The sequence below is a fragment of the Micrasema longulum genome, unplaced genomic scaffold (assembly GCF_059751315.1).
Source record: "Micrasema longulum isolate JH-2025_06_02 unplaced genomic scaffold, ASM5975131v1 h1tg000768l, whole genome shotgun sequence".
Taxonomy (NCBI): domain Eukaryota; kingdom Metazoa; phylum Arthropoda; class Insecta; order Trichoptera; family Brachycentridae; genus Micrasema; species Micrasema longulum.
In genome coordinates this window covers 70343-95260 of record NW_028277962.1, presented here as the reverse complement: position 1 = coordinate 95260, position 24918 = coordinate 70343, and the positions used below count along the sequence as shown (strand labels likewise).

At 31.4% G+C, this 24918-nt stretch overlaps 1 protein-coding gene across 1 annotated transcript in view; it reads right to left on the bottom strand.

Moving 5' to 3' along the window:
• Rgk3 (Rad, Gem/Kir family member 3) overlaps positions 1-21002 on the bottom strand; it is a gene marked incomplete at its 5' end in the record, with an annotated part of 186424 nt that extends 165422 nt beyond the window's left edge. The window contains one exon of the mRNA XM_088230447.1: positions 20763-21002. Within this exon, the coding sequence (XP_088086573.1) occupies positions 20763-21002 (240 nt within the window). The remainder of the gene's footprint in view (positions 1-20762) is intronic.
• Between the last annotated feature and the right edge of the window lie 3916 nt (positions 21003-24918).

Genomic DNA, 24918 nt, shown 5'->3' with positions numbered 1-24918 from the left:
GCGAATGTGTTGTAAAACGATGTATGATAGGTGCACAAATGTCGAGATCCGTGAAGTGTGTAAGGCTGAGACATGCATTATTGACAGAATTAAGAAAGGGGTGCTGCGTTGGTTTGGACATGTAGAGCGAATGGACAGCGAAAGAACGACTAAAAGGATCTACGATGCAAATGTTGATGGATGCAGAAAACGAGGAAGACCGAGAAAGACCTGGCACGATCAAGTCCATCAAATACTTGAAGATGGACATGTCAAAAGTAGGAATAATCGGCGTGCGTGCATAAGAAGATGTATGAATGTAGAGAAAGCGAGGTCTGTATGCCAAGATAGAGTGTTATGGCGTTCTATCCTCTCTGCCTACCCCTACGGGGAAACGGCGTGATGGTTTGTTTTTGTTGTTGTTGTTGTCAAATATTCCAAGTTCTCAGTTAGGGAGGCTCCTAGAACTGGCATTTATTTGGCTAATTGGAACCATTGGAATGTATACATAAATAAAAAAGAAATTAAATATACAAAATAGAATTAAGTTTTAGTACTAACTTTCATATCTATAATGACGTTATATCACATACTGTAAATACCAATAAAAATATGTGAAACAAATTTTAAAAAAAAATTGTATCGTCAAAATCAATATAGACATTGTGAAGAAATGTTTTCATAAATAACTATTAAAATTAAATTGTTAAAAAAGATGTCTCTACAAAAACGTGACATGACGTCAAGATTCATGACGATGTTCTTTTTAAATTTAAACAGTCACAAACGAAGTTCTAAATTTAACCTAAGGTGACGTATTAGAGGCGTGGTTATTGAAATTAAAAATTATAAATACAAAAATATTTTTTATGCCACCAAGTACAGAATTTTTTTTTTGCTCGACAATATTTCATAGACCCTTATAATTTTAAATTGTAATAAGTAAGTAAAATGTTTGACCACAATGTTAATTTAAATAAATAAATAAAGATACGTTTCCGGGTAAGTTTAAATATTTATTTAATACTGTGTCGGATTTTCAAAGTGAATTTCAATTCAAAACATAGCCGCATATTGAATTTTAAAATGGAAAATTCTGTAAAGCGAATTTTAAGCTCGAGCGGGCGAACACGGCGGATTTCAACAAATAATAATTATTCCCGCTAAAACTGTAACAACCCTAATGGAAATCGCAAAAAGTATCATGTAAATTCAAATTTCGAGTGTCGAATTTAGAGAAATGTTCTTTTAATGGAATTTGAAACGAATAATAACCATCACCATCATCATTTCTCTATCTGCACCTAGTGGTGCATAGGGCAGGGGCGAATCGTCTGTATAAGTGATTGTGCGCAGCTTACTGTTGTATTTGACTACCCGTAAAAATGTTGTACGGTAACTTTTACATTTCCAAAAAAATGTATTAGGTCATAAGCCCTGTAGATGCCTAGACTTCTATATTACCTTCTCTTAAATGTTCTTCATCTCTGTTGTAATATGTTAATATAAACAGCTCCCCAGGGAGTTGAATCCAGTTCTTGTCTACAAAAATTTGGACAAACTCAAAATATTGTTTAAAAAATGTAATCATTGGCACTGTTTGTATTTTTCTCCAAATATAAATACAAATATTAATAAAACGCACCCAGCGCTAGCAGTGAGCTAAGAAACTAGCCGATTATTCCAGCTTATTTATTCATACAAAAAAGTTTACTAGATTTTGAACATCTTAAACTCAGTCGTTGATTTTTTCTCCTAGAGTAAGCTTGCAGATTACACCAACTATTTGAAAAATCTTGATTTGGAAAACAGTGTTTCGAACATTATTTCGTAAGGGCTATTTTTCTTTGACATGATACAGTTGACAATATGACCACCATTACTTTTATGCAGTCATATCGCAAGGTTTTGGGCATTATTCTTTTCTAGAACAAACCGGCCAGTTGACATTTCAATCGTAATGGGAATACGCAAAACCCACTGAATTCATTGTGCTATTTTTTAAAAACTTTTGTATAGTTGAAATATTAAAGTAATGGATAATATAGCAACCTAATAAAAAAGACCCAAAATGAGAAACAAATTTTAAAATAAAAATAACTGCACATATAAATAGTGTAGCGAGAGGTTTTTTTTAAAAATATATGTAGATTAATTAACGTAGTACTTTATATAATTGGTACACATATTATTTATATTCTTATGTATTACATTAGTATATATTTGTTTTTTATCAAATATTTTACTTTATTATTTGTCAACGAATTTTTGTAGACAAGGACTGGATTAAACTCCCTGGGGAGCTGTTTACATTAACATATTACAACAGAGATGAAGAACATTTAAGAGAAGGTTATATAGAAAATTTGGACAAACTCAAAATATTGTTGATAAATTACCTGGTCCATGAAGAAGTATAGAAATTGAAAAAATAACATTTTCAGGCGTTGCCTAGTATGTAGGTGAAATAATTCAATTAGATGAATCTCACCTGCATAAATAAAGGTTTCAGCTTTTTAACTTCACAAACATCAACAGATGAAAGAATTGAAGGAATATAGATGTTCAAATATAGGCAGAATGGTGAATGTTACACAGTGTGTAAAGTGGCCACTTAAACCAGCCATTGACAGGTCATAAGCCCTGTAGATGCCTGGACTTCTATATTACCCTCTCTTAAATGTTCTTCATCTCTGTTGTAATATGTTAATAGTTTTTTTGGTTTAATTTTTAATTTTTGACTCTAGTGTAACGGGTCGATGCATTCAGAATTGTGCTTGTCAGCGAATTGCCTGAAAGCGCAAGATAAAGTCTCAGGATTCAATTTCTAACTGAGTCACCACAATAATACTCGTTTCACTGTTTATCTAACAGTCGAGTAAATTTATCTTTAAATTTGTTATTTTTCAAGCAGAAATTAAGTGACATTTTGACGAAAGTTTGCACATTTGAGAAAACAGTGCTTTGTTAAACTTTTGGTACAGGCATATTTAAATCATGGTTGATAATTCCATCACAATTATTATTCAATGCAATCTGAAAATTTCACCATAATTATTCATGCATTTATTTATTCATTCAAAATTTCACTCGTTTACAAACTTAGGAACTTATTCAGAATTTGTAGGCCCATAATAATTAACAAGAATTAAAAATACAGGGTAAAATAAATTAAATTATTATAACATGTGATGCAATTGAATCCGTGAAATGTGTAAGGCTGAGACATGCATTATCGAAAGAATCAAGAAAGAGGTGCTGCATTGGTTTGGACATGTAGAGCGAATGGACAACGAGAGAACGGCTTGAAGGATCTACGATGCGAATGTTGATGGATGCAGAAAACGAGGAAGACCGAAGAAGACATGGCAAGATCAAGTCCATCAAATACTTGAAGATGGACATGTCAAAAGTAGGAGTAATCGGCGTGCGTGCATGAGAAGATGAATGAATGTAGACGAAGCGAGGTCTGTATGCAAAGATAGAGTGATAAGGCGTGATGGTTTGTTGTTATTGTTGCAATTGAATAACAATCCAGAAATATAAATAATAAAGAATAAAACAATGCACAAAACTGTTATTTTTTTAATGTCTTCACGAAACAGCTTAATTTGTAAAACGGTAACTGTTATTGCTACTTTTATAAAAAAAAAAACAAAATGCCCATCTCTAATTGAAACAACATGTCTTTTCATCATACGTTGTTGATCTGTTTAGTTATTAAAAAAACGGTATTTTTTATTCTTGGTGAATGTATAAAGGTATAACTGTTTGCTTGACTCTTGTTTATATTATGCAGACCCACTATAAATATTTATTTTGAAAATGTTAGCCTTTAAGCCAGCGAAAAATATATATGTGAACGTACATTATATGGTATGTCTGAGTCGATGAGAAGATGTTTATAAAATAATTATTATCGTGTTTGACAGCTGTCAGGAACACGCGCCGAGCCCCGATAAGAATTGGGATCGAGTGATCTGTCAAGAATGATTGGGAAGGAAACGATAAAGTATATCGTGCATGAGGAATCTTACCATTTACAACATTATTTTCCCAATTTCGTCTTTTGGTAATGAGCATTTTTCAGTCTTTTTTTTCAATGAGAGCTTTCTTTAACGAGATCGTAAAATTTACCTTTATCACGATCTTAGATCTTATATCTTATCTTATATGTAATAATTGTGATAAATAATAGCTGTGCCATCTATTCTGCTCTTTTAGAGACATTTTGGATATCGACACTCTCAAAAGTGTGTACTTCGCTCTGTTTTAATCCATTGCAACCTATGGAATAGCTGGCTGAGGGGACTGTGCGGCATCCATTTTAAAGCCTTTCATAATTTCACAGAAATCATTATTGAGAATGATATTCCGGCGCCCTCCAACATACTCGTCAGAACAGTTGTTCCAATACATGAAGGTGCTGGATATGAGACAACTGTACCTAAAAAAAGCATTTACACACTTTTGGTCGAATAATAAGGAGGGGTCTCAGCAAAATGTCCGTACGAGGTTTTGCCACAGCACAAATTATGTCATACCCAAAACCCGCACGACTTTCGTTTGAGACATCTCTCATTTGTCGCACCGAGAATGTTCAATATTTTGGAAATGCGTATTAAGCTCTCGAGGACAAAAACTATTTTCAAGAGAGGATTTAAGGACTGGATTTTCCTTAGTGGGAGGGATTTGAGAAGGAAACTCCTTGACGATTTCCTGAATGTTTAAGTTTACTGTTCTCTCGTCCTATTGATGTGCCATATATATGTTTTTATGTTTTTTTTTTGTTTTTTTGATCCTTTATTTGTGGTGATATATTCATGTGTCTGTGTCAACCAATTGTTTTCCACATCTCAACACAGGAACTTTAGTCCCATGGAGTTGGGACTTATGTCTCAAATGCTGTGTAATAAACTACAAGTATGTAAATGAATACGCAAATTTAAAAATTCTGTAGAATTATTTTGAAAAAAAATAATACACAAATGTAAATTCGATGTTTAATTAATTAAAACCAACATATGGGTAAATTATAATTTAAAATATGATGATATTTGAATACAATATTATTAATTAAAAAAAAAACAAAGAATTTTGGAAAAAAAGTGGCCCAAGCCAACATGAACATGATCACAATGCCAGACAAAATATAAAATCAGACTCCCATTTAGAAAAAAGGCGAAGTAACAATATACATTTAAAATTTAAAAAAACATTTCACTATCCAAGTGACTTGCTCTTCAAAGAATTCAGAGTATCTAATGTTATTCAACAGTATATATTGAGAACGGTAGTGGTTACACACATAAATAGAGACATTTACCCAAGCGTCAACCACAACCATAATACAAGACACTCTAATAGGGATCTGATACTAAGTGAAGGGGTCAACACTGTTCTGGCATCGAGACAGCACTATTACGTAGGCAAAAAGGTCCATAACCTTTTGCCAGAATCGTGGAAAGACGGGAGTGTTGTCAAGTTGCGGAAGGTGTTGACCTCGCTCTTTCATGACATTGGTCGTAGGGAGTCAGAAAAGTTGATGCATGCCACGGATTAGAGATTCTTACTGGATGCCGAAAATTAAATATAAAAATAAGGAATAATTAAAAAAAATATATTTATAGATGGCAACCATGAAGTTTCGCATAAATAAATTGTCTTATGTTTTTATGAATGTATGTATGTGTATGCGTATGGGTATATGTATGTGTGTGTGTATATATGTGTGTATATATATATATATATATATATATATAAGTGTATATATCAAAATATGTATACGAATAAGTTGATATTTTATTTGTCTGCGCTCTTTATTAATTTGTTAACTATTATAATATATTAAAATGTAATTGCCTAGATTGGAACGGGGTATGTACCCTTTTTAGCTGGGCAAAGTGAACATAAAATTGTATTTTGACAAAGAGTGTAAATAAATAAAAATAAAAAAAAAATATGGGAATGAAAAAAACATCCAAACTAAGAGTGAGGTTAATGTGTTAAAACACTTTTAAATTAAATAAATGTACATTGTTATTATTAGAGCACACGTAAAAACATTCAACATTCAAATTGAAAATAATAAATAATCAATTAGCGGAATTAATTATTTTGTTTTATGAACAACATGAAGGTACAACTATGAATAGAAATATATATCATCTTAAACAAAGGAATTATAATATTACATCTTAATCCAAGCTTAAATGCCTACTCTTACAGGGCGTATGATTTGTGATTAGACAAGTTTCTACAGCATCTCTGTTAAATTATACCTTCCGGAGAAGGGTCTGATTAGACCTAGTAGTATTTAAAATTTACTATAATGTTAAATTGAATTCAATGCGCTCCAATATTTTGAAATATAATTTAACAAAATCATAAAAAATCGAACAAATGTCTTCTAACATGTCTTCTTATTAAATCAGAGAACATTTTGCTAGTTCAATAATATTGAAAAACCCACAAAAAATGCCTTAAAGGTCATTTTAAAAAAGTGGGTTTAATCTGAACTGAAAGATTTAAGAATGGGAGCAAAAATGAGTGGTATAACTGTTAACTGTCTTCTGTATGCGGATGATGCCGTGCTTCTTGCTAGCAGCAAAGAAGACCTTCAATTCTTGGTAACAAAAGTCTACGATGTATGCAAGAAAAGCGATTTGCTTATGAATGTTGATAAATCGAAAGTGATGGTTTTTAAAAGTGATGAAAATATAACTAAATGTGAGATCAGCGTGAACGGAGATATTCTGAATCAGGTAGAAGAATTTGCGTGCCTGGGAAGTATGTTTACTAGGGACGGAAAGGCCGAGAAAGATATTGAAAGGAGGGTAAGTGCCGGGAACAGGGTGAACGGTGCACTAAAATCTACTTTGGAAAACAAATGTTTATCGCAGGAGGCTAAACTAGCAGTTCACAACGGAGTTCTAGTTCCAACTCTAATGTATGGTTGCGAAGTATGGAATTGGAAAAATAATAATGAAAGTAGGTTGAATGCTGTCGAAATGCGATCCCTCAGGCGAATGTGTGGTAAAACGATGTTTGATAGGTGCACAAATATCGAGATCCGTGAAGTGTGTAAGGCTGAGACATGCATTATTGACAGAATCAAGAAAGGGGTGCTGCGTTGGTTTGAACATGTAGAGCGAATGGACAGCGACAGAACGGCTAAAAGGATCTACGATGCAAATGTTGATGGATGCAGAAAACGAGGAAGACCGAGAAAGACATGGCACGATCAAGTCCATCAAATACTTGAAGATGGACATGTCAAAAGTAGGAATAATCGGCGTGCGTGCATGAGAAGATGTATGAATGTAGAGGAAGCGAGGTCTGTATGCCAAGATAGAGTGTTATGGCGTTCTATCCTCTCTGCCTACCCCTACGGGGAAACGGCGTGATGTTTTGTTGTTGTTGTTGGGTTTAATCTGACACACCGCAGGCCACCCACGTTTTTTGTCGTCGGGCGCTAAAATCTTGTCGGAAGAAATATTTACTGTATCTTCCTTAAGAAGAAAGGTAGACTTTTCTTTATACAAACGAATTTCCGTATTTTTTCCCTGAATTATGGTACTGGAGTAGAATATTTACTTTAAATTTCTTGATGCTCTGGGTTCGATTTCTGGCTTTTCCTTTTTCTTCTATTTTCCATTGAGTAATAGTTTTGATTTAAGGTAATTTATAAACAAATACGTCAATTTCTATTTTTATTTTCTTTAGCTTTTTAATCTTTTTTTCTATTGAATATGTACTGTGACTTGAATTATAAAAATAAAACTTTTATTTAATTCGTTGGTTGGAAGAAATTGCCATTTGGCAATAAGCCCGCTAATGTACAAGTAACATTATGTACAAAAAGTTAAATAAATAAATAAAAATAGATTATATAAGTTGAGTTGAATAGTATATATGTTTCTAAAAATGCCAAATACACGCTGTTCTGCCCCACTTATTTGAGAGGAGCAAAAACGTAAAAAAATTAGCTGATATTTTAATGTAAAATTGTAATATTTTTTCAACCGTCAGAATGCCAGGCATCAATCTTCTGTGAGTTGTTACAAATGTAATACGCTACAATCTCTTGAATTCGCAAGCGACCACGACAAACGAGTAAGTTCTAAAAACGAATGTGGAAAACCTTAATTTATATAAACAATTTATTTTGTCGACAGTAAAATAATTACCCAAATTTTTGTAGACAAGAACTGGATTTGGGAGATTTCAAAATTATAATTTACTAAATGTTATTAAATATTTGTATACAGGGTGTTTTTAAAACCCTGTCACATCCGAAACCACGATGATCAGTATGCGCAAGAAGACATATTGGCACATTAAAATATTTTTTTAAAAGGACTGAAATCTTATAAAATAAAATATTTAAAAAAAACAAATGGTTGCTTACTTCTGCAGGGGAGAAACGAGGAGAGGGAAGGGGGATCTGATACTGCGCCGCGCTCCCCTCGCTTCTCCCCTGCAGAAGTAAGCAACCACTTGTTTTTTTATTTTTTTATTTTCTTCATTCTAAATACTTTTTAAAATATGCTATTATGTCTTCTTGCCCATACTGATCATCGTGGTTTTGGATGTGACAGGGTTAAATGAACACCCTGTATAACCACTTACTTACTTTTCTATGCCTACCGGTTTTGAGACGTACTCGTCTCTTCGACAGGACACCGATTGAACCAACAAGCAAAACCCTTTATACACCTTCACCATAGTTGTTGCATAAAAATATAAAACCAACACGACATGCATTTTAATAAGCACGTGCACTGATTAGGACAAACACGAACTGATAAAATTATGAAAATATTCTATGTTGTCCGAGAAATAGCTGAAAAAAGGTAGAGGGGATGGAGGGAGGGGATGAGCTTATAAGGTTTAGGGTGACCATTACCGTGGAACATCGTATAAAGGACTATATCGAAAGGTTGTTTAATTATTGATCACAGGAACATTTATGTTTGTAAGTGAAAAGTCTTGATGGAAGTTCATTGTAATTTATTATATAAATAAAACACGAGTGATACTTTAATCCACAAATTTGGAATATCCAGTGACCGGTTTCATCGCTTTCGCGACATCTTTAAGACTGGTCAAGTCCAGTCTCCAGTCTCCAAGACCAGTCTTGAAGATGTCGCGAAAGCGATGAAACCGGTTACTGGATATTCCAAATTTGTGGATTAAAGTATCACTCGTGTTTTATTTATATAATAAAACAGGAACATTATTTAAATTTATTTCAACATAGAGGGAAAACATTTTTGAGAAGGGAATATGGTAGTCTAGGCATTTACAGGGCTTATGACCAGCCGTTGGCTGGTTTAAGTGGCAACTTTACACACTGTGTAACATTCACCATTCTGCCCATGTTTGAACATCCACATTTCCTCAACTCTTCCATCTGTTGAATTTTGTGAAGTAAAAGAGCTAAAACCTTTATCACGTAAGTGAGATTCATCCGGCTGAACCGAACCACCTACTAGGAAACGCCTGAAAACAATTTTCGATTTTTATACTTCTTCTTTTACCAGGTAGAAATTCAACAATGTTTTAGTATGTCCAATGCTTGCAGACTGGCTGGATTTCCTCCTGAATCTCACTTACGTGATAAAGGTTTCAGCTCTTTTAATTGACAAAAGTCAACAGATGGAGAGTTGAGGAAATATGGATGTTCAAACATGGGCAGAATGGTGAATGTTACACAGTGTGTAAAGTTGCCACTTAAACCAGCCAATGGCTGGTCATAAGCCCTGTAAATGCCTAGACTACCATATTCCCTTCTCAAAAATGTTTTCCCTCTCCGTTAAAATAAATTTAAATATGAACAACTCCCTAGGAGGAAATCCAGCCAGTCTTCAAGCATTTGGACATACTTAAACATTGTTGAAAGGAACATTATTTAAAAAAGCTTTAGTTATGTGAAATATTTCTAAATTATTTACTTTTAATTCTTTATTATTTGTATGTACGGTACGTCTCGAAATCGGTAGACATAGAAAATTCGGCTAGTGGTTATAAACAAATATTTAATAACATTTAGTCAAGTGTTTGAGCACAAAGCTTTATATTCAAGATGCTTTAAATATTAATAATATTTTACTTTTGTTTTTTTTTATTGCACTGCAACAGGCCAGGAGGCCCAATTACAGTGGTGAATGGTAGTACAGAACACTCAGGCTTGAGAAGAATCAAATAAAATATTAGTGTTCTTACCGGAAATCAACCCGGAACCTTCCGTGCGTGAATCGAGTATCTTAGCCATTAAACCACGGAGGCTGCCATATTACAACTGAGATGAAGATCATTTTATAGAGGGGAATATACATGTCAAGGCATTTAAAGGGATGATGACCTGTCATTGGCTCGTTTAAGTGGCCACTTTACACTCAGTTTAACATTCACCATTCTGTCTTGTTCATGTTTGAACATCTATATTCCTTCAATTCTTCCGTCGACAAACTCAAAATATTATTAATAAAACCAGCTGGTCAAAAAAGAACTATAAAAATTGAAAAGTGTTTTCAGGCGTTGCTTAGTATCAAGGTGAAATAATTCGTTTAGAATCTTATTCGAATCAATAAAGGTTTCAACTCTTTGACTTCACTAAAATCAACAGATGGAAGAATTTAAAAATATTGGATGTTCAAACATGAATGGTGAATGTTTCACAGTTTAGAAAGAGGCCACTAAAACCAGAAAATTTCAGGTTATAAGCCCTGTAAATGCCTAGACTTCTATATTTTCTGCTAAAAAATGTTCTTCATCTGTGTTGTAATATATATATTTTATTTTGCATAATTGATATTTAAAGCATTGTGATCAAACACATTATTAAATGTTAGTAAATAATTGTATAAACCACATGCTGACTTTTTTCCCCTCTTCTGTTTTTAACTATTGCTCCGACACAATGACACAATTTTTCAAAATTAAAATCTGTCTTATAAGCGTTAGCTACTAAGAGCATGAGTCCTATCAGCAATTAAGTTTTATATTTATTTTTTAATACATTTTTAGGTAGATGTTTCGGATTCATTTTCTTTTATTCAAGTGTCAAGCCCTTCCTTTGATTCCGGTGGTCCTTGTTTTGAATACCAATGTACCTACTCCTCCCTGACGGCGAGTCAAGAAAGCAACGCGTGACAACACAACAAAAAACCGTACCGCGAACAACAACGAAAACCGTACCGCGAGCGTGACAGTGATTTCGAATCACCAACATACAAGAAAACGTGCAAAGTGACCAGTGTAATCGATAGCGGTGTCTTTCTGGACACTGGTCAAAGGGAGGAAACCGTAAGTCCTTACTCCTTTCATTAATTCCAGGATTGACAATCAAAACCATAACGTCAATTAGTTTACCTAAAATCAAACGTTCCCTGTTTTCTTCGAACACGCGTATCGCGAGAGGGCAGGCCTTGTTTACAGTCCCGAGGTCGAAGGTATCGAGCATCCAACAGTACATTAGAATTTTTTTTTAACTGTCGGCCTCGTGGTAAAGTGATCAACGAGTTCACCTACCACGCAAGAGATCTCGGGTTTGATTCCCGACATTGTTGACACAAAACATAATTAAAAAAAAGTGTTTTTCTACGCGAATATTTTAATAGTCCCTGGCTTGGCATCGTCCCTGTCGGCCTCGCGGTGTAGTGGTCAGCGCATACGCCTATCATGTAAGAGGTCTTAGGTTCGATTACCGACGTGGTTGATATGAAACGTTATTTAAAAAGTGTTTTGACACTAAAAAAAATCAATAGTCCCTGGACTGAAGCGTAAGCCTGATCATCTTACCTTAATCGAGGTACGCTGCGATTGGTGTAGCGATGAAGTGCCCTATGCACTATAAGGTGCGGAAAGGAAATGATGATGATGGTTTTTTTTTTACAAAATACCAAAAAGAAATAAGAATTTTTAAAATATTTTTGTAAATAAACACTTTATTACTCGGTCCCTCGAACTAAATCCCACGTATAATTCTTGTCTCTATTTCCGTATGTAAATACAGAAATTATTTCAGCTTACGTCGGGAAGATATATAGCGTACTTCAGTAAGAGATTAGCTCTAAAAGATTGTAATTGAAAGAAAATTGAAAATGTCTGAAAAATACCTAAAGTGATTAATTTCCTTTTACGCGTGGTTTAACTTCTCTTAAGAAAAAAATAAGCCTTTAAGAAAAAGATTTCGCATAATTTAAAATAAAACGTTACGCTTTATAACTGAGAAAGTTAAGTGGTTTTATTTAAAAAATAAAATAAAATATTTTTGTCAAAGCGCTATGAAATTTAACCAAGTGTCTGAACAATATGAACGTTAATTATAGCAGAATTTAAACATGGTTAAGTTATTATTCTGCCTTTCAGCTGATTAACAGATAATGTGTAACTCACGAACAGAATTACAGTAATATGCATTTTCTAACACGCTCTGTTGAGATCCGCCTGATCAGCGACTGACTACGCTTGTTTCTTAAAATTATGCGCGAACTTCGAATCTTTCTTTTCCGTATCATACTGAATGCTCGCGTTTCTTCAGCTTTGCCCAAAATTTTAAATACGTTTTGCCAATGATTGGGCGTATGTGACGATATTTTGATAGGACACACGGGTGCATACTGTAAATACCACTTGGCATATTTAACTCAAATTTGTAAAAACCATGACTCCGCATGTTTCTTCCGTCCACCCTTCATATGGCGTTCACAAAGATCCTCCAAGCATCTCAACAAACATGAACAGAAAAAATAAAAAGAAAAAAAAAATCATTTTTTAAAATTAAAACCCGCATTATAATCAAATTACAAAAACAGGTAACAGGTAACAGTTAACTAACAGGTAAAAGGTAACTGGTAACAGGTAACAGGTGACAGGTGACAGGTAACAGGTAACAGGTAACAGTTGACAGGTGACAGGTGACAGGTCATAGGTGACAGATGACATGTGACGGGTGACAAGTGACAGGTGACAAGTGACAGATGACAGATGACAGATGACAGATGACAGATGACAGATGACAGATGACAGATGACAGGTGACAGGTGACAGGTGACAGGTGACAGGTGACAGGTGACAGGTGACAGGTGACAGGTGACAGGTGACAGGTGACAGGTGACAGGTGACAGGTGACAGGTGACAGGTGACAGGTAACCGGTAACAGACAGAAGTTCGGGTAGAGAGAATTTAAAATATTTATTGTGCCTAATGAATAGATGTCATATAATATATTATTTTTAAAATCTTCTTGTGTTTGCAACGTAAAAACAAAGCTACGAGTATAATACAAATACATAAATGATTATAATTAACAATGTTTTGAATTTGTCCAAATTTTTGTAGACAAGGACTAGATTCAACCCCTAGGGAGAGCTGTAAATATTAACATATTTTATTTATTTATTTAATGCACAAAATACACAATTTTATCATGACACTTATTAAAAAAAAATTATGTCCCGACTGGTTAGAAAATTCCGTGTTAAGTCGGGACTCTTCTATATATAAATCAAAAACAAATATAAACATATTAAACAATATACAAAATAATCAAAACAATATTCAAAATAATAATTTAAAAAATACAAATAATTAGAATTTATGCATGTCAAGAAATGGAATGCAGAAAAGTTATTTAATAGTACGTGGCAATATGTTATTAATAATTTATAGTTATTTTATAATTCAATTCGGTATATATCAATTGATAGTAAAAATAAATACAAAATAATACAATAAAGTAATAATAGTAACACATCTATGTGGTAGAATATGTCATTTAATAAACATAATAATAAATGATTTTATGCTTCGATTAGCAATAGTTAAATATATATATATTCCAATAGACATGACGGGAATACAGAAGTCTAGGCATCCATAGGGCTTATGACCTGTCATTGGCTGTTTTAAGTGGCCACTTCACACACTGTATAACATTAACGATTCTGCCTATATTTGAACATCTACATTCCCCATTCTACCTATGTTCAAACACTTAAAAAAAAAAGAAAAATATTTAAAGGCGTTGCTTAGCATGTAGATGAAAAAAATTCAATTAAATGAATGGAATAATCTCACTCGCAACAATAAAGGTTTCAGCTCTTTAACTTCACAAACGTCAACAGATAAAAGTGCCGAAGAAATGTAGATGTTTAAATATAGACAGAACGGTAAATGTTACACATTGTGTAAATAGGCCACTTAAACCAGCCAATGACAGGTTATAATATCTGTGGATGCCTTGACTTCTATATTACCTTCCGTAAAACATTCTTCATGTCACATGAAATTTATTACATATAGAACGGCTCTTCTTCTTTATTTTATTGGTAATAGTTCTAGGTAACTATTTGTTACTTTTGTTAAAAATTTGTTTTAAACTTCTTTATTAGTGTTTTTTTTTCGTTTTTTCGTTTCTTTTCTTAATTAATTTATAAGTAAAAAATATTTCTCTTTATTATTTTTTTTACATCATTATATATTTTTATACATAAACATATACTATTTACCTAAATATTAGTTTTCAATAATAATACATGTATATATTTTTTTTTTAATGTTATTCAAAATTACTTCTTAGTTATTTTTTTAACTGGTTCAAAGTATTTCTAATACCAAATTATCTTTTTTTATCCATAATTCTACAACTGGTAATATTTTATTATTTTATAGAGTTTATATTTCTTAGACTTTCTAAATTAATAATATTGTTTTAAATGCTCTGTATTACTTATAATTATGCTTCCATGTATGTATATTTAATTGTATTTGTAACTAATATGTAAAAGGCACTAAGTGCCGTTTATTTCAATAAAAATAAAATAAAATAAAATAAAATGTCTGTTGTAATATGATTATAATTGTTAATTATATGATAAGGTGTATATTTATGTATCAGCATCCTTACTGATGATAGTCACCGCACGCGCATGATACATATATATGTGTAATTAATATCCTAATTGTAACAGTTAACACGACTCTTCCTCTGAAATTAATTAATATTCATTTAATTTTTTCGCTTCAAGGCATCCAAAAAGATTGTAAAGATTTTTGCCGCCATTCTCCCAAAAGATAATATTATTAAAATCCCCTTTTATAATTAATCAAATTGAGTTAATTATCCACTTGGCGCGGTCACACGTTTTTAATTAAATCCTAAAGCCTTCGTGAAAACCATTTTATTGTTTTTTAGCTGGAAAACGATTTAGAATAACATATTAAAACAGAGACGGAGAACCTTTTAGAGAAGATAATAAGTCAAGAGATTTACTGGGATTATGACCTGTTATTGCATGTTTGAAATGTATTGAATTTCAACAACTCCCTAGGGATTTAAATACAGTTATAGGCGACGAAAATTTGGATGAGTTCAAAATACTCGTACTAATGAATAAACCCACTGGTCTAAAAGAAGTATATATTTTTTAATTTATACACGCAAAATAATTTAGTCAAATAAATCTGACCGGAAACGATAAAGGTTTTATCTTTTTTACTTTAAAAAATCAACTGTTCTAAGAATTGAAAAAATATGGACGTTCAACACAGGCAGAATTATGAATGTTACTGAGTGTAGAATGTAGCCACTTAAACAAGCCAATGACAGATCATGAGCCCTGTAAATTGCCTATACTTCCATATTATTGATGTGTATAAACTTAAACTTAATATATATGTATATTGTACATGTATGTATAAAATATAATATAAATATGTATGTGCGAATATATGTGTATATATGTGTGTGAATGTATGGTTATGAATGCATTACAAGTGCTCCGACTCAGCACGGATTTTCTAGCGAGTCGGAGCAAGTTCACAGACATGGGTCGTTCCTGATTGTGTCGCTATAAACTGTGTCTCTGTCCTTAACAAATGTATGTATAATGTAATTAATAAATAAAAAAATATATTTTACCATATAATTTTATGGTACTTTTTTTTATACTTTTTATACTTTTACATTGTTTGTATTCTTTTTTTTTAAGCATAATAATGTTCCCTCACTGGAGTGTCCCGTGTCGAGGGAAACATTTTACAAAATGTGAAACATGCCTTAAATTAGTAATTTAGCAAATTTAACATAATAATAATAAATATTAAAAACGTTATTAATCTAATTAACCTAATTAGCAATATAAACTAAAACAATCATAAAAAACATAACCAATTTAAATAGACCAATAGACCAAATTTCATAAACAGTACACACCTTTTACCTATTTGTCTTGATCCACTTATCGATCCGTGTGCAACCCACCTCCACTGTCCATTTCTTTATAGCAATTTTATATTGTTAGTTCTTACCTATTGTCCTTATGGTTAATGGAAGTAGATTGTACACTTTAATCGAGTAGTAGGCCAATCCTCTTTGACCGAAGGTTGTATTCATATTTTTTTGCAGCATCAGGGTGGAGTATCTAGTAACTCTTGTATTTGTAACGGAAGGTAGAGAATAATGTTTGTATGCGTATAGTAACAGAACTTTTACATAAAGTTGTTTTATAGAATTTACATTAAGATTTTCGAATATACCGAGGGAGCTAGTTCTGATTGGGACTCTTAAGATAATTTTTATCAAAGATTTTTGTGCAATTATTATTTGTTTGATCAGTGTGTCATTTGCACATCCCCATCCAATTGATTGACTTATTGCGTAATATATTTTTACAGGTGCTTTTAGGCTTATTATATTTCTTATAGTTTTAAATAAGTAAATTTGTTTTTTCAATTTATTTTTAATATGTTCGATTTGATAAGTACATCTTAAATTCCCATCTATATAAATGGCTAAATATTTCATTAAATCTACTCTAAGTACAAATAAGTACTTTGGGGGACTTATTTTATTGCTGAAAGCAATATCTTCTAGCTAACCAAAAAAACAGACTGGTCAAAAGAAGAGTTTATCAAAAATTTGTACTAAAAAAGTTAATTTAAAATACATATATGAATAAACCTATGTGATTAATTAAAAATAACTGGTGTTTTTTTAATGGGAAAATAAGGCTTGCACATATAAACTTAATAAAAATACATTGTGTGGTACACATTAAAAAATTAGACATGCGGGTTATCAGAGTTATCTTCGACTGCCTATAACGAAAAACCGTTTTTTTTAAACGAAAATAAGTGTATTTGCATGAATATTTAAAGTTTCTTTGTCGGTAACCTATAATTAAACATATTTAGAAGAAAAAAGTGTATGTATAATCTGCTTTTCATACAAGAAACTTAATTTTATTTTGTGCATAAAATTGAAGATAAATGTTGACTTCCCATTGTAATCGGGGCCCAGGGCCTCAATTATGAGAACAGAGAAATAAGTCGATTTTGAAGTCGAATTAAATTCTGACATAATTGTCAATTTCGGAAACGAGTGGCTAGATGCAAAAAATTAATATCGCTCTTTTCTGCCCTAATAACATATAAGAGTATCTAGGAGTAAGAAAGTTGCCACTATTAAAAAAAAATAGTTATTTTATATTTTTTGTCTGTTTTACTATCTTCCAGAGTGTACGTATCGATACGTCAAAGAAGCCGGTTTTGTAATCGCTTGGTAGATAAAGACAGACGATCGTGAAGCATAACGTCTTAGTAATTGTCAAAAGATGTATAAAAATCATATTCAAGCGAGCATTTTTGGGTGAATTGGGAATTATTGGAGTTTATAATCGCTTCGAAGTGAGCTCTTTTTATCACAGAAGCCAATTTTCTTTGCCATACATATATTTACTTAGAATTTTAATTACAAAAATACACTTTGAAAAATACATCTTAAAACCAAACCATTACATAAATTGGAAAAAATGCCCACAAAGACTTCAGCGTCTGAGCGTGGGCCATTCCTTTTTTAATTATTAATAAGTTTATAGCATATAAATATGGTATGACATGACCATGAAAAGAAAAGAACAGAAAAAGAAAAGAAAAACAAAATTAACTTATGCTGATATTATGAAAACAGGATTTATTTGCAATATGCATTTTATTTTATTTTTAAAAAAAAGTGTCTATCTGTTCCTTCTTTGCTAATCCAAGACCTCAAACCTACTTTAAAGTGTACCAGTGATTTAATGTTTTGTAATTCCTTAGTTAGAAAATTGAAGGATCTTGGACCAACATATAAGGAGTACCTCTGTGCGAACTTAGTTCTGCATCCTGGAAATGACAGTATACTATCGGATCTATTGCTAATACGATATAAACTATTACTAAATATAAATGAGAACTATTTTAAATGTTAATGACGTAAGGAATGCGGACTAAATTGTTGCGGTCGTTTCGATCATATGATGTCGAGATGACAAGTGGGTAGAACATACCGAGGTAGATACAGATAGTACAGAAGTTAAGTATACCGTCTCGATATATACTGATGAAGATAGCGTTCATAAATGAGGCGCTGGTAATAATTTTGGAAGGAGACAGGAAGAGGAAACAGAAAAGATACGGTTAATTTTATTTAAAATTATTTTTACATATTCTTTTCACATAAATGTTCTGTATCTCTGTTGTACCTCCAAACAACAGAGATACAGAACATTAAAATTTAATGGGGTTAAATCCAGCCGTTGTCTACAAAAAATTGGACAAACTCAAGAGTTCATTGATTTATAATGACACTGAAGATTGATTAATGTATTTTTTTAATTAAGCACAATTAGCTTCAAACTATGTTTGTTTATTTACATACCAAAGAGGAGAAATACGTAGATATTAAAATAAGCAAACTTATTTAATTGCAAATATTTTACGACGCTATAAGTTTATGTGTCCGGGCGGATAAAAAATCAGTTCTGGGTGCAAAATAGAACCAGAATCCTGAAAGAGGGTTTTCGACACGATTACAACTCTCAGTTGAGAATCTTTAAAAATAAAATGACATTAAGATAAGTCCACTTCTTTGAATATTCTATTTGCTTGGTGTGTTCGTTTACCATCTTTCGAATTCTAGGTTCGATTCCTGGCAGGGTGGACGTGAAATATTGGTTCACACACACACATTCTCGTATTCACACGCACACAATCGTCGCACTCGCACGATTATGTAAATTATATCCTTCTGTATTAATAATAATTATGGATAACTTATGTAGCGCCATTTTACCTCAAGGGCGCTTTACAAAGTGATTATATAAAGATATAAATTTAATTTTAACTTTTTAATTTAAGAAAAATAATGTACTTTATCACCTATTCAATTAACAGGGACTTTTTAAATTGGCTCTAGTAATTGTAAACTAATTTCTATTTTGTAAAATAGTGATTTTTAAATCACAAATAAAAAATAACAAAATAAAATAAAATAAAATAAAATAAAATAAAATAAAATAAAATAAAATAAAATAAAATAAAATAAAATAAAATAAAATAAAATAAAATAAAATAAAATAAAATAAAATAAAATAAAATAAAATAAAATAAAATAAAATAAAATAAAATAAAATAAAATAAAATAAAATAAAATAAAATAAAATAAAATAAAATAAAATAAAATAAAATAAAATAAAATAAAATAAAATAAAATAAAATAAAATAAAATAAAATAAAATAAAATAAAATAAAATAAAATAAAATAAAATAAAATAAAATAAAATAAAATAAAATAAAATAAAGTAAAATAAAATAAAATAAAATAAAATAAAATAAAATAAAATAAAATAAAATAAAATCAAATAAAATAAAAGTCTATTAAATTAAATTAAATTAAATTTAATAATATTAGATTAAATTAAATTAATTTAAATTAAATAAAAATAAATCAAATAAAATATTAAAAATGAAATGAAATTAAATTAAATAAAACAAAATAAAATAAAATAATATAAAATAAAATAATATAAAACAGAACAAAAAAATAATCAAAATTAATTTTAATAAAATAAAGGTGGTTCTACATCACAATACTCCAATGTTCCTGGAGTAGCACCTATACATAAGACTGATTTCTTTACGCTGATACGCTGAAAATAGAGTACTAATTCAGTGTCCTATGCACCCACGAATAATTCCCGCAGCTTTAATTAAACTTTGACTGTAAAAAAACCCGTAAAATACAAACTTCTTGGTCGACTATGACGTCAAAAAGGTCGCGTCAAGCATTTACGATATGAATGCCCTCTAAATTTCATATAATATGAGCGTGACGTTATTATTACGTCTACATAAATACACGTTTATCATAAAATATTTTTATTTATTTATTAACATACATTGTCCATTTACACAATTGATAGGGTTTTAATATTACAATATAAGAAAAGTTAAAAACTATTTTTGAAAAAGAAAAGAAGCATTTATGTATTATTTAATGAACTAACGTGCCTTATTTGTAAAAAAAAGCTTTAATTTTTTTTTTTTGTCACTATCCAAAAAGATAAAAGTGTTTTATTTCAACACAACAAACAATTGCCGCGAGTAAGAAAAATATATCGGCTGGTAACATATTATAAAGAAATAATGAGCTTTATTTAAAAAAAAAATACATTAAAAAAAAAATTTAATTACGTACACGATGATTTTTCAAATATGTTCGAAATAACATAAAACTATGAACAGCAATAAAATAATTATTTTTCCAGAGAGACAAGACTATTCATGGAGATTTTCCTCCGTATTATATGAGAATTTTGTAGCTTACTTATCTAAAAACTCACCGCTCGCTACTGTTGTGCGCCCACGGTTATTACAATAATTTTGTAAATGCGGGTACTAAATAAATAAATAGCACATCTAGAGTAATCGTTCATAAATATTGTTGTGATTCCTACCTCCCTGCCGGTCGTAGGCGTTGATGCACTCCGAGGTCTGGAACTGGCTGACTAGCGCCGTCTTGCCCACGCCCGGGGCGCCCATGATGGCCACGCGGAAGGCGGGCGCGCGCCCTCGGGGGCCGCCCGCGCCGCCGTCCGGGGCGGGGCCCGCGGGGGGCGGCGCCCCGGGGGACGCGGGGGCCAGGCTGTTGGAGCGCGAGCGCCGCCGGCGGAATGAGTCCCCGCGATTCACGATACCTGGAGAGAGAAAAATATTTATTACTTGTTTTTTATTATTATTAATTCTGCTATCATCACGCCATTTCTTTGATTTTAATTCATCCGAATAACATTGTTTTAATTTATTTATTTATTCATCCAAATACATTAATATTACCAAAAAACATATAAAAATAACGTATTCCAAACTCTATGAGGCCAAAGGACCCGTGTTGACTTGGGATATAACATAATGGAAAGTGAAAGCACGTACATACACGTATTTTGTGACTTCCAAAAAAAACTTTTTGAAGCACTAAAGTGCTTCATTTTAAAAAATGAAACATTTGTCAGTGTGTAATAAGTTTATGTTCCTTTAATTATGTTTATTTTATTATAATATCAAAATTTTGAATTGGTCAACTATATTATGAAAATCCCTCTCCTCCACTCCTCCACTCTATTTCTTCATCCCTTAACCTTCTTACGAGCTCTTTTTTTCTCATGTCTTATATAATATGTTATTTTTCCCTTTACTGTATAACATGTTCTCTCATTATATTTGTGAAAAACTGGATGTATGTACTATTTTTTATATTTTGTATTCTTATATAACAACTGTTGTTTTTCTAAATAAAAAAAAATAAAAATAATAATAATTCAATAATAGCAAAAATAACAGTTGAATATTATTACATAAACATACACATATGTATTTCAAAGGGTATCTGGACAACACGCTTAATAATATATAAATCTGTGCCATATCTCGCTGCAGTCTCCTGCAATGGTCTCTTCCCTTGGACTAAATCCAGACTTGTACACTCCTCCTGAAAATGGCATTCGTTTTCGAGAACTTAATATATTCATCCAGGACATTAAACACACAGAAGGGCCACAAAAGAGAAATTACGTGTCGTACGTGTTTTTGGAATCAAATATTTCAAATTACAGGAAAACCTCGTACAGGGATCTACTCTTGTAGCCACATGACTAGAAATGTGTTATTAAAAAAAAAACTTTTCATTTTATTTTTTATATAGTTTAAACCATCGTCGCTTTATTTTATATAGTACAATTAAGTAAATACATGTCATTAGAATGACATGCCCTATTTATTTATTTACAAGTATATTTTTTTTTATATTTAAATCTTAAAGTAGGGCACACATATCATACATATTGTTATGTGTGTTCTAATAATAACATTGCAAATATATTTAATTTATAAGTTGTTTATCACATATGTCTTGACCATTATTTTAAATTTTAATATGTTTTTTTCTTCATAAATATTTTTTTCCATTTATTAATACTTTTTAATTGCTTTAAATAAAATTGAATTTTGTGACTTTGCCTTTTTCCTAAATGGAAGTCTAATTTTGTTCTTTTCTCTAGTATTGTGATAGTGTTCATGCTGGTTCCGATCAATTTTTTTCCAAAATTCTGTTTTTTTATTAGAGTTTATAATTTTATGAACAAATATCATTGTATTGTAAAATATTCTTTGTTTATATGTTAATAATTTCATTTCATTTACCATCGACTTTACCCTCGTGTATCTGTTTTTTTTCAAAATGATTCTAAAGGCTTTATTTTGTAATACAGTTAGTTTATCTATGTTTTCTTTGTTTGATAAAAATAAAATGCTACTACAGTAGTTAACGTGTGGTTCAATAATTGCTTTGTAAATAGTTTTGCAAGAGTCCTTATCAATAAATCTTCTGATCCTTCCCAAAATTGATATTTTTTTTGCAATCTTATTTATTACCATCTTAGCGTTTTGGTGAAATGTAAGTTTTGAATCCAACATTACATCTAAATATTTAATTTCAGTGACTTCATTGAGTTTTTCATTTTCTATTGCAATTGATGGTGTAAATTTCAATTCTTTTGTTTCCTATATTCATATATTTAGTTTTGTTTACATTAACATTTTGTTACTACCTTAAGCATTCAATATACATTGCAACAATACCAACTAATTAAAAATGTATGGTTTTCGCCATTTCTAATTTACTGCGTTTTCTTTTTTTAAAAATATTTATACCTAAGTATGTTAAGTGTAATGTATCGCATTGTATTATAATATAGTTTAATATATCTCTATAGATATGTGATCTTACCCCTAGTACAAATGTTAAACTACTGGGTGTTCATTTAGATTCAGATCTTTCTCTTCATTCTCAGGTCGATAAAACGGTAAGTGCTGGTTTCTTCCATCTCCGACAGATCAAATCCGCGCGGAGAAATATTCCTATAGATGCAACTAAAGCTCTTGTAAATGCTTATGTCGTTTCGCGTCTAGATTACTGTAATGGAATATACGCAAATCTCCCAAAATATCAAACCAATAAACTTCAATCTGTTTTCAATGCAGCAGCAAGGCTTATTACGGGAGTAAAAAAATATTCTCACATCTCACAACATCTTCGAGATTTGCACTGGTTAAAAAGCCCAGAGAGAATAAAATACAAGCTGTGCTATACAGTATTCAAATCCCTTCATGAAATGGCTCCAAAATACCTATCGGACCTTTGTATTAGGGAAAATACATGTCAAAGAAAATCTACTCTTAGGTCAGCATTTGATTCAGGAAGAGGAAAACTTGTTGAAATCCGGCGCACCCTAAACACTAGATTTGGAGATCGTGCTTTTGCCGCCGCCGGCCCCTCTGCCTGGAACCAATTGCCTTCAAACTTACGAATCATCAGCAGTCCCAGTCAGTTCAGATCCCTACTAAAATCCCACTTCTTTAAACTATCATACCCTCAATTTTAAATCTGGAAATATAATGTATCCCTTAAGTTTAGTTAGAATGTAAGTTTAGATATACTATTGTAGAGCGCCCTTGAGGTGATTTTTTACAAAAATGGCGCTATATAAATCAGCCAATTATTATTATTATTATTATTATTATTATTATTATTATTATTATTATTATTATTATTATAGAACAACTGTGTAATTTGTATAATCATATTGTTTTTGTATTATTTTGTAATGGAACACTGTTATATTTAAATGTATTTATGCTTATGTTTGTAAAATGCATTTGAGACGAAATAATGTTCACTTTAACACTTATTCATGAATTTTCTCAGCAACCCCTTTTTCTCTTAATGCATAACACCACTAAACTCAAATATAAATTACAAATAAAATGATCAGATTAATTAGTTATCGTTATTTAACAACGTAAAATATAAATTGTTTCGGGACAGTACTAAACACAATACAGCGATATGATAAGCGTAAGTGAAAATGAAATAGAAGGTTGATCATCTTTATAAATATAATTCCTCTGTACTTGTGATGTTACCGAACTCCTCGTAAACGGCTTAACCGATTTACGTGCGGTTTTTTAGAGAAATATAGATCTTTGCGCTGTGCGTGTTCGTAGATATTTAAATTTTCAATCTAATATGTAAAAGAGAAGTAAGGAGCATAAATATGTTATTCGTATATCTACCAGGGTTGCATTCGAAGAGAATGCATTTACAAAAAAAAATCGAAAGATGTTGTTATTTTGTCTATAAAAAAGTTTGTTTTTGAATGTTTACAAACAGCATTTGTTTTTTGTGGATCTCAATCGGATTCTTTTCTTAAATTCCTTATAATTTCTACTGGATTTGGACACTAAAATAATATTAAATTCAATACATTTTTAAAAAACGTATTCCTAGATAAGTACGCCCCTCTGTTGGTGAGAAGATCGGAGTTTGACGTTTGCAAAAAGAATGCCATATTTGAAAAAATATTTAATTTACGTTTTGGAATTCAACCATAAACAAGTACCTACTTAAATTCAATATAACAATATTTAGATTTGGAATTTAATCACAAACAAGTACCAAGGTACTACTTATCAATTAAAAATATTTTTCCAATCTGATAGCAGGCAAGCCAACGCGCAACGTTTGGGCAGGACAACGTCTGACGGGTGCGCTAGTTC